The sequence below is a fragment of the Centropristis striata genome, chromosome 15 (assembly GCF_030273125.1).
Source record: "Centropristis striata isolate RG_2023a ecotype Rhode Island chromosome 15, C.striata_1.0, whole genome shotgun sequence".
Classification (NCBI taxonomy): domain Eukaryota; kingdom Metazoa; phylum Chordata; class Actinopteri; order Perciformes; family Serranidae; genus Centropristis; species Centropristis striata.
Genome location: NC_081531.1, coordinates 35,906,382 through 35,917,794, shown reverse-complemented (window position 1 = coordinate 35,917,794; position 11,413 = coordinate 35,906,382). Strand labels below are relative to the sequence as shown.

The 11,413-nt window shown below is 36.6% G+C and overlaps 1 protein-coding gene across 1 annotated transcript in view; it reads left to right on the top strand.

The window, feature by feature from the left end:
• Nucleotides 1–7,754: 7,754 nt before the first annotated feature.
• Nucleotides 7,755–11,413, top strand: part of nufip2 (nuclear FMR1 interacting protein 2) — a 12,498-nt gene continuing 8,839 nt past the window's right edge. Inside the window, exons 1-2 of the mRNA XM_059351911.1 lie at nt 7,755–8,018; nt 10,386–11,413. The exon at nt 10,386–11,413 is cut by the window's right edge and continues 664 nt beyond it. Coding sequence (XP_059207894.1) covers nt 7,871–8,018; nt 10,386–11,413 — 1,176 coding nt within the window. The 5' untranslated portion in view covers nt 7,755–7,870. The remainder of the gene's footprint in view (nt 8,019–10,385) is intronic.

Here is an 11,413-nt window from a genome sequence, read left to right as displayed (position 1 = left end):
TGTGTATAGAGGGGTATGAGTAGTTGTAATGTATTATAAGCCTCATCAGTCAGCCTGTAGTTTATAACCAGTCAAGAGCACTCATAAGACACTTATGACACACTTTATAAGTCATTATAAGCTATATTTATAACTGTTGATATAGTGCATCATGAAGCTTTATATGTGTTTATGAATGCAGTCATAATGCATTATGATTGATTATAATGAGCATTATAATTCACTATGAATGCGCTCATAATGCACTATAGATGTAGTCTTCATAGAAAGTGTTACCCAAATATCTACCAAGCATCGTTTCTTTATTGTGATTTTACTGTTGCCATGGCGACAGAGTCCAGAGCCACACGTTTAATTTCACAACAAGATGGAAATACACTTTGAAACAGGAGCAGATCTGCAATGCTTTATAGGTCTGGGGAATATATTCATATAAAAATTTAGTTTCTTTTTAGGCTGCAACAATCCTGGATTGACTATTTTTTTTACGTCACATGTCAATATTAATCAGTTCATATTTTGGTAGAAAATCTGCAAAAAACACGGAATAATTTGTTTTTGTATTTGAAGTTTAAAGATCAGATATTATTTCCATAAACAGCTGAAGGATCCATTTTTTCAGATTTTCAAAAGTCACTGTTTACCGATTTTATTGCATGGCACAAATATTTTTTTAACCATTATTCAATTAAAAAAAAACATGTCGGTCATCATCACAACTCTTCAGTTTCAAACCTGCATACTTGCCGGAGATTTATATTACCAAGAGTGCATGAGAACATTTATCAGAACATAATGTTTAACACTATTGTTTAACATTCATAAGTTGTCCTACAGTGGATGGAATATTGGTGTTTAACAAAGCCCAACTAAGTTACACACGAATAATAAATTGTCTCGCTGTAGGTTGTTTTTTTTTTTGTAGAGACAAATGTATCCCTGAAAGTCTTTGTTGGTCTTCATGAAATAAATAAATGATTTAACCTTTAACCAGGAAAGTGTCAGAGTCAGAGAGCAACACCTGAATACCCTTACACACCACTAACACCACATCTCCTGCTCAGCGAAAAAATAAAAAGGGCACATTCTGCACAAAATGGGCCCCACCAGCACGCAAAAAGCTATGATGCATCATTGTATGATGAAATATTAGCATTAAGTTAAAAGGAGATCCAGATTAAAGTAATTAATGATATGCTACTGACAATTAAAAGTATCTAACGAAACCATCTAGGGGGGTACTTTTTAAGTAAAATGCATCTATTTTGTGCACTTTGGGCACATCATCATCATTTATTGTATAAAGGGGCTCCCTAGAGGGCAATCAATAAGTTTTTTCATGTGTAAAGGGCAGCCAATAAGGCACTTTCTCTCATTTTCACCATTCTAGAGGGATCTTTCGCACGCTTTTTCAAGCACGGAGGCACCAAACAGGAAAAAGGGCACTAGAAGGGCTCTCACTAAGGCACGTTATCGAATTTTCTTGCACTAGAGGGCACATCATTATAATTTATTATATGAAGGGGCACCCTAAAGAGCACCAAATCATTTTTTGCACGTGTAAAGGGCAGCCAATAAGGCACTTCCTCACGTTTTCACCACTCTAGAACGCAGTTTAGCGCGCTTTTTCAACCATGGAGGCATGAGGGGGGGGCGGTCGCCATTTCAGGGCTTTTTTTTCTCTTTATACATTTTATTACCTGTGGCCTTGTATTTCACTGCAACATATAAAACATATAAGTCCTGCAGCTTTATAGAATCAACACAACCATGACTAGAAGTGGAAACAACTCAAAAATGTCTTTTGCACAGAATAACACAGTTATAATGACATTAATCAGAAAAAAATAGAATCTGTATATACAAGTGTCATAAATGTTGGAGAGAAAAAAATCTCCACATATTCTACATATGCATTATAATTTAAGGTCCTTGTAATAACCATTAATTAACAAGTAATGCTTTAAAATGCTGTAAAAAAGGAATGCTTTTAAAAATAGAAATGAGCAAAATGCAAAGTGAGTGAACAGAAGAAAAATCGGTAACGCTTTATATTAAGGTCCTTGTAATAACCATTAATTAACAAGTAATAAGGCCCTTGTAAGTCCTTATTATAAGCTTATATAAGTGTTAATAATGGCATTACAAACACCCATGACCCACCCATTATGTCTTTGCCATGCCTTTATTAATCTTATTTTGTTTGCTTATTGATATTAAAATATACTTTATTGCTCATCTATTATAAGTTAACTATAAGTTAACTATGCTTTTAGCAACTACCGGATCTAAAGCGAGAACAATGCCTTATTACTTGTTAATTAATGGTTATTAAGGACCTTATTATAAAACGTTACCAAAACTTCTACTTACAGCCTGTCCTCTCTTCTCAGCTCTGTGTAAACAGATTTCCAGTGAATATTTGTCATGTGACCGTTCGTCTCAGCAGAATCAATCATGTCTTCACAGTGTCACTGAGGAGCAGAATTTAATGTTTTTGACAGGATCTAGTTATTCCAAACAGTTTATTTTTGGAGACGTTTTAAGCGAGAAATGAAAAATAAAGTTACTTTGACAGAAATATCACAATTTTAAGCTTCGGTTTAGTTACTTTTTCTAACTGAAACTTTTGCAACCTATGATCCATTCAAGGAGTCAGAAATTTAAAATTTCGATGATAATGGCTGCTTTTACAGTTTCTCTCCATGATTAACTGTGTATTTTGTAACCTTTCTTGTATATGATGACATCTTTAAATAATCTGTTATATTTAACCCTTATATGTAACATGAGAAGATGTGTTTTTTTTCTGCAAATGTAATCCAAAGGATTACACTTAATAATCAACTCTGATATTAATATTTTTCAAACTATGACATTCTCTGCACTGAACCAGCTTTTACTCCACATGTCTTCCTTTGAATACTTTCCTCTATCATGATCGTTCTCAATCCTCACTCTACTTGCATGTGGTAAAAGTATACTACATGTTTGTTTTTTTTAAAAACACATTCCTAAATTAGCATGAACCTATGTACACATGCCAGAGGTCTGAGGCCATCTGTAGAAACCGAGCTTCGGTTTATAAATAAATCCTGTCATCCAATGAAGCTGTCACATTAATATTTCATTCAAATGTAAATGTCATGCATATATAGATTAGGAGGACCAGCACTTTGAGTCTGTGTGAAACATACATGGGCTCTTCTTCTAAATGGCAGTGAGGAAATTATGTGAAGACCTTTGATATAAAGTGTATAAAGACATGATTATTTTCTTTTATTTAATGACTGTGAGATGTGTTAACCCTTTGATGCCCAACATGGTCTAAAGTGACCCGACTAAGTTTTTATATTCTAAATCTTTGCAATAAATTCATTTTATCATTCAGTGTTGCAGGTTTTCCTCAATTAACTTGTTTTTGATCATCATACATCCTAATTTTTCGTTTTCATTTAATTAATTTTCTTACTTTTTGAATAAAAACCCTTTTTGTATCACTACACTTCTAATGCACAATGTCATTTTTGACCCATGTGTGTAAACTTGATGTAATAATACAAAAACTATTATTCTTCATAAAGTATGAAAGGAAAAATGGATATAATGATCTGTTGTAGTAAAAAAAAAGATATTAAAACGAAGGTGTTTATATGTTGTGCATCAAAGGGTTAAAGGGGATACAGACATAATTACCAAAAAAATGTTTTGCATAACATCACACTTTACCTTGAAAATACATATATTCTATTACATGTGGTAACCAGGACTTAGCAGAGACTCAAGACAGCTTTATATATCATGCAGCACCTTTGTTTTTACTGCACCGGCACCAAACTTTCACTGCATCATGCTTCATACACAGAATCTGACACATGTTACCTCTAGACACAAGGGGGCGCTCTCTGTCTTTTTTTTATTCCCATATGAGTGATGTTGCACACTGCCACACATAGGCCACAGAGTATGCAATACTTTATCCTTTCACTTAGTGTAAGATATATATTATAGATATAGAATATATAAGTCTTTATATTCAAAGTCTGTGGTATTAACCCCAAGCTGTTTCAGGACGTTGTTTTTTTCGTTTGTTTGTTTGTTTCTTCTTTCTTTTTTTTTTTACATTTTACATTTTCTCACTGTGGCATTGTATTTCGCTACATTATTAAAACATTAGAACATTATCTAGGCCTATATAAAATATATATATAAGCCCTGCACTTCTGTGGAATCAGGCTAACAAGTGTGAATAACTCAGACTTGTCTTTTCTGCAGAATAACACAGTTATAATGACATGCTTCATAAAAAGAAAAAACACAAGTTTAATTTCTCTGATAAGTTATTATTGTTTAATTGGAATAAAATGGAATTCATATATATATATACACAACCCTTTTCCAAGTGCATGCATATTGGAAAAGAAAAATTATTCTTTTAAACAAATTTAAAGGACACATTTTTTAAAAAGTAAAAAAAATAAAAATAAAATAAAAAGTTTACTAAAAAAATAATTTGCTTTTTTAAATAATTTATTTGGAAAATATGCTTTTTTTTTTTTAAAGATCACCAAAAATACAAAGTGCCATTATAACGGTGTTATCCTGCGCAAAAGTCTTCAGTTTTCAGTTAATTCTTTATTATGCTTAATAATTGTTACTTGTAGACACCTTCAAAATAAAGTGTTACCATATCTTGCTTAAGTCACAAAGGCATGTTAAAAAAAATTGCCTAAGTCATTTATTTCTCTTAAGTTCCATAATTCACACACAGTGTTATAACTATGCCAATAGTCATCTTTTGTTACATCCTTTTTGAGTGAAATGATCAATAAATGTGAAATGTTACACTTTTGGTGAAGTTTTTTGTGTTTCCTACGAAACTAGAAAAAATGAATTAGGCGATTATTTTAACAGGGTGACGATAAAAAGATACATGCCATGCAAGGTTATTATAGTTAATGAAAACTAACGAAAACTAGAATTGAAAAAACATTTTCGTTAACTGAAATAAAAATTATAACGGTGTTATTCTGAGCAAAAGTCTTCAGTTTTCAGTTAATTCTTTATTATGCTTAATAATTGTTGCTTGTAGACACCTTCAAAATAAAGTGTTACCATATCTTGCTTAAGTCACAAAGGCATGTTAAAAAAAATTGCCTAGTCATTTATTTCTCTTAAGTGACATGATTTACACACAGTGTTATTACTATGCCAATAATACTAGTAATAGCCATCCTTTTTGAGTGAAATGATCAATAAATGTCATATGTTACACTTCTGGTGAAGTTTTTTGTGTTTCCTGCTTAATTTTTAACAAGGTGACGATGTGGTAAAATACAATTAGTAAAGTCTGAAGAGACAGAGGGAAGTGAATTTGCAATAAGTTTCATTTTGGGAGTGGGGCTGGTTTTTATGACATATTAATGACTAGAACATCTTGACCCACCATGTTGAGCTGCATCTCAAAAATAATCTCCAGATCCCCAGCTTTCAGATGGTGTACACCACTTCTATGTGATATCTACTGTTGACCTGCTAGCCCCCTAAAAATCTACTGTCCACAAGCCATAATTCTCTATAAAAGAGGGCAGAACATCCAGGGGTTAAATAGAGTGAGCACTAAGCTGATCTTGCAATGTAAGGAGATACATGTTTAAGCAACACCATAAATGCAAACAAGCAGTGCCACTCATCCTGTTTGGGATATATGTTGACCAACAACACAGCTTCATAACAACACTAACTGCTGTGATGATGTAGCAGAAAAGACAAAAAGTGAACTATGAACACAATAAATGGGTTATTATATTGTGGTTTACACACAGTGTTATTACTATGCCAATAATAATAGTAATAGCCATCCTTTGTTACATCCTTTTTGAGTGAAATGATCAATAAATGTCATATGTTACACTTCTGGTGAAGTTTTTTGGTGTTTCCTGCAAAATTTTTAACAGGGTGACGATACAAAGATACATGCCATGCAAGGTTATTATAGTTAATGAAAACTAACGAAAACTAGAATTGAAAAAACATTTTCGTTAACTGAAATAAAAATTATAACGGTGTTATTCTGAGCAAAAGTCTTCAGTTTTCAGTTAATTCTTTATGATGCTTAATAATTGTTGCTTGTAGACACCTTCAAAATAAAGTGTTACCATATCTTGCTTAAGTCACAAAGGCATGTTAAAAAAAATTGCCTAGTCATTTATTTATCTTAAGTTACATGATTTACACACAGTGTTATTACTATGCCAATAATAATAGTAATAGCCATCCTTTGTTACATCCTTTTTAAAGGGAAATGATCAATAAATGTCATATGTTACACTTCTGGTGAAGTTTTTTGTGTTTCCTGCAAAATTTTTAACAGGGTGACGATGTGGTAAAATACAATTAGTAACGTCTGAAGAGACAGAGGGAAGTGAATTTGCAATAAGTTTCATTTTGGGAGTGGGGCTGGTTTTTATGACATATTAATGACTAGAACATCTTGACCCACCATGTTGAGCTGCATCTCAAAAATAATCTCCAGATCCCCAGCTTTCAGATGATGTACACTACTTCTATGTGATATCTACTGTTGACCTGCTATGCCCCTAAAAAAAATCTACTGCCCACAAGCCACAATTCTCTATAAAAGGGGGCAGAACATCCAGGGGTTAAATAGAGTGAGCACTAAGCTGATCTTGCAATGTAAGGAGATACATGTTTAAGCAACACCATAAATGCAAACAAGCAGTGCCACTCATCCTGTTTGGGATATATGTTGACCCTCAACACAGCTTCATAACAACACTAACTGCTGTGATGATGTAGCAGAAAAGACAAAAAGTGAACTATGAACACAATAAATGGGTTATTATATTGTGGTTTACACACAGTGTTATTACTATGCCAATAATAACAGTAATAGCCATCCTTTGTTACATCCTTTTTGAGTGAAATGATCAATAAATGTCATATGTTACACTTCTGGTGAAGTTTTTTGTGTTTCCTGCAAAATTTTTAACAGGGTGACGATACAAAGATACATGCCATGCAAGGTTATTATAGTTAATGAAAACTAACGAAAACTAGAATTGAAAAAACATTTTCGTTAACTGAAATAAAAATTATAACGGTGTTATTCTGAGCAAAAGTCTTCAGTTTTCAGTTAATTCTTTATTATAATTAATAATTGTTGCTTGTCAAAATAAAGTGTTACCATATCTTGCTTAAGTCACAAAGGCATGTTAAAAAAAATTGCCTAGTCATTTATTTATCTTAAGTTACATGATCTACACACAGTGTTATTACTATGCCAATAATAATAGTAACAGCCATCCTTTGTTACATCCTTTTTTGAGTGAAATGATCAATAAATGTCATATGTTACACTTCTGGTGAAGTTTTTTTGTGTTTCCTGCAAAATTTTTAACAAGGTGACAATGTGGTAAAATACAATTAGTAACGTCTGAAGAGACTAGTGAATTTGCAATAAGTTTCTTTTTGGGAGTGGGGCTGGTTCTCCCCGGGACCCTCCACTCACTAAAAGTGTCCAGTGGCTGGAGACGTGGCAGCGCCTCCGGTCATATGATTTTCATACGAACCCCACCCCGTTATAATTTCCCACCATGACAGGATTAAAAAAAAAAACATCTCACTTGTGCGTTATTTTGGTGTGTAGCCTACCATGTGCCGATATGTGAAAAGTGTAAAATACTCCCTGCATAAAGGCTCGACGCGGGGTCTCGTGGCGGTGACCACCCAAACAGAGCCATTTTTAGACGGTCACTGCTGACGTTTACAGGCTGCAAATAGCTTCCGTTTCCCTCTGGTAGTGATTGGACTGCGAGCTAACACAGAGTCCCAGATCCTGCACTCTTCAATGGAGGAACAGCCCAAAGATCGGGCACAAGAAAGGCAACACCACCACCACGGAGAGGACAGACCCTCTACTCAACAGACAGCGTGTGTAAAACATGATCAGAGCCACTTCCAGCGCCAGCATCAGGAAACGCAGAAGAAGAAAACAGGTCGGGCCATGCGGAGCTAACGGCTGCTAGCCTTACTCAGCTAATGTCAACGAGCCCTGTAGCATTTTGCTAACAGACTGAGAGCAGAGCCTTCTAGCTAGCTGTTATTAATTTAAACTATATGGGTGATTCAGGAGGGTGGATGAGTAGCTTGCAGGTAACACAGATCAGATATTTAGCGGCTGTCTTTAGCAGAAAGCAGCCGTTTAGTTAGCCAGCTAGCCAGGCGGCTAGCTAGCTAGCTAGCTAGCTAGCTGACGCTGCGTGACAGTTGTCGCTGGTGGTGGTTTGACATGTCGGGGATTGACCTTGTGCGCCGGCTTCACCACCCATTTTTCTTTGCTTTTTTAACAAATGCATGTCAGGAACACCCGCTGGGTCACTGTGCGTGGCAATTAACGTGTTAGCTGTTATGCATGCGTGGTGATTTACTCCCTACAGTGGTTAAAAGCTTGTTTCTAATTCATTTCAGCGAGCTGGTGTCCAGTGAGGAGAAGCGAGCCGGCTCCACTGGAATGTTCTCAGCTGCCATTTCCTGTCGGCCATGTTAGAGTAGCACTGCGAGCTAATGTGTTTTTGTGCAGCCCCGGTGCTTTGCAGCATTGGCATGCCGCTGTGCTCTTTTCTCTGCACGGGTCGCGGGTGTTAGTCGGGTTTCTTATCGTACAATCAGCTGCTGCTGGTGCCAGAGGGCTTGTACTGGTACCCAGTGAGTCGGTGGCTAGTTGACATTAGCTCTCGGTAGCCGTCCCTGACAGGCCTGTTGCATGTTGTCCAGTCAACGTGAAGCCACGCAGCAACTCGATTCTAACCAGTTGCTAGAGATAAGGGTTGCTGCAGCTAAACAGACTATGTTGCATTGCTATGACAATGCAAATAAAGCGTGCTTCTGCAATGTCCGTGCAGAAGAGGGGCTGTGTGCAGGAGACATGAGGGGCAGCACGGTTGAATTTGAAGCCCCACGGAATAAAATGGAATTCATATATATACAACCCTTTTCCAAGTGCATGCATATTGGAAAAGAAAAAATATTCTTTTAAACAAATTTAAAGAATACATTTTTTTTAAAGATCACCAAAAATACAAAGTTTATTGTAGAAAGAAACTGTAAAAACTGTTTATGTATCATCAAAACAAAGCCTAAAATTGTGATATTTCTGTCAAAATCACATTATTCTACATGTCTCATTTAGCGGGGCTGTGTGCAGCAGCTTGTGTGTGCTGTGTGCAGGAGACATGAGGGGCAGCACGGTTGGATTTGAAGCCCCACGTTGACACAGCCGTGCCCATGCCTCACTGCAATGCATAGACCTATTTGTGGTTCAGTGCCACCCCAAATGTATATCAGATGCTGCTCAGTCCTCCTTTTACATCCTGCAGCAACTGGTCTTTGATGTCAACAGCTAACAGTCCAGTATGCCGTTGTGACATATAATAAATGTCAAAACCAGTTTTTTCGCGTGAATTAAAATGTGTAATTTTGGCATATTGTATTTGAATATTCCTGCTAATTGGGCACCCTTAAAAAAATATTTGCATAAATGTGGATATCACTGGAAAGCCAAGACTCTTGTGGATTCAGTGAGCCTACATTGATGTTAGCCAGACTTCAGAAAGTCATGCCATAATGTTCTAAACCCTTGTACACCTAAATAGGTTTAACACATTGATTGATTGGCTTGTTTTTATGATATATTAATGACTATAACATCTTGACCCACCATGTTGAGCTGCATCTCAAAAATAATCTCCAGATCCCCAGCTTTCAGATGATGTACACTACTTCTATGTGATATCTACTGTTGACCTGCTATCCCCCTAAAAATCTACTGTCCACAAGCCACAATTCTCTATAAAAGGGGGCATCCAGGGGTTAAATAGAGTGAGCACTAAGCTGATCTTGCAATGTAAGGAGATACATGTTTAAGCAACACCATAAATGCAAACAAGCAGTGCCACTCATCCTGTTTGGAATATATGTTGACCCACAACACAGCTTCATAACAACACTAACTGCTGTGATGATGTAGCAGAAAAGACAAAAAGTGAACTATGAACACAGTAAATGGATTATCAAATGTCAGGTGCATATTTGTGGTTTGCATAGATCATTACAGTTTAAATTTATGTGGATAGCTGAGACAGCTGTGACGCAAAATGTGAGTGGTTGGATAATTCATACTTGGATTATACTTGGATTAATTTTGAATATTAGTATGATAGTTTAAGGGTCCAATATTGCATTAAACATTTATTTTACAGCATTTTTGTAAATCTTTTAGTTGTGCAGTTTAATGTAAGCTAGTAAAACTAATGTTTCAGGTGTTGTATCATTTCCATATAAACTGATTTTGTTTCCCTTTTCAGGCATTAAAAAAGTAAACGTCAGTGAGGAGGAGGGGGAGAAGAATCAGCATCTGTCTGATACTGTTGGTATGTCGCATCTCCCCAACAGCAATGGTAACAGACACGCAAGTAATACAAATGTGAAGCAGAAGTCAACGCAAAAGCTGTACACGACTGTTCCAAAAGTGAGCAGCAAAGGATTGGACCATAAAAAGAATATGGACCTTAAAAATGACAAGGAAAAGGCTCTGGATTTGAATCATCATGAGGGCCAACCTTTGGATAAGAAAGACTCTATGTTGCTTCAGAATGGCGTTGTAAACTGTGGCTTAATTACAAATGGTTATTCTAGCAAGGACAATGATGGCAGCGGCTCAGAAGGTGGATATACTACTCCGAAGAAACGCAAGACCAGATGTAACAACGCCAAGAACACTGATAATGTGATAAGAGAAAAGGAGAAAGACATGCAGCAGGGCAACACTACACAAGAGCACGGAGCTTTTAATCTGGAGACAGCTGAGAAGGGAGTGACTTCTAGACTGGATGGCTTTAGACCCGCCCAGAAAGTCGAAGCTCAGTCAGCAGGTAGACGGGCTGTTGCACCAGAGGCTCCACTGGGTGAAACTCAGAGGAAAAACTCTGATGGGAAAACAGTTGGCACCGTCAGTAAAAAGACTGAGGAAAGGCACAAAGCCAAGCTTTCCTCACCTTCAAAGGAGGACTCGTGGACTTTGTTTAAGCCCCCTCCAGTATTTCCTGTGGACAATAGCAGTGCAAAAATTGTTCCCAAGATCAGTTATGCAAGTAAAGTAAAAGAGAACCTCAACAAAGTAGCTCAAGGTGGAGGAGAGGCACTGCCTCCTCCTGTTAGACTGTCACAGGTCCCTATGTCTGCTATGAAAACTATCACCTCAGCTAGCTTTACTAATGGCCCAGTTTCTGGAAACGGAAACGGCTGCCCGTCAGTGGGCACCTTCTTTGCTCCTGCTGCTAGTAGTATTCCACCAGCCCCATCTATCCCAAGTGGCGAGAATGTAGCATCTCCT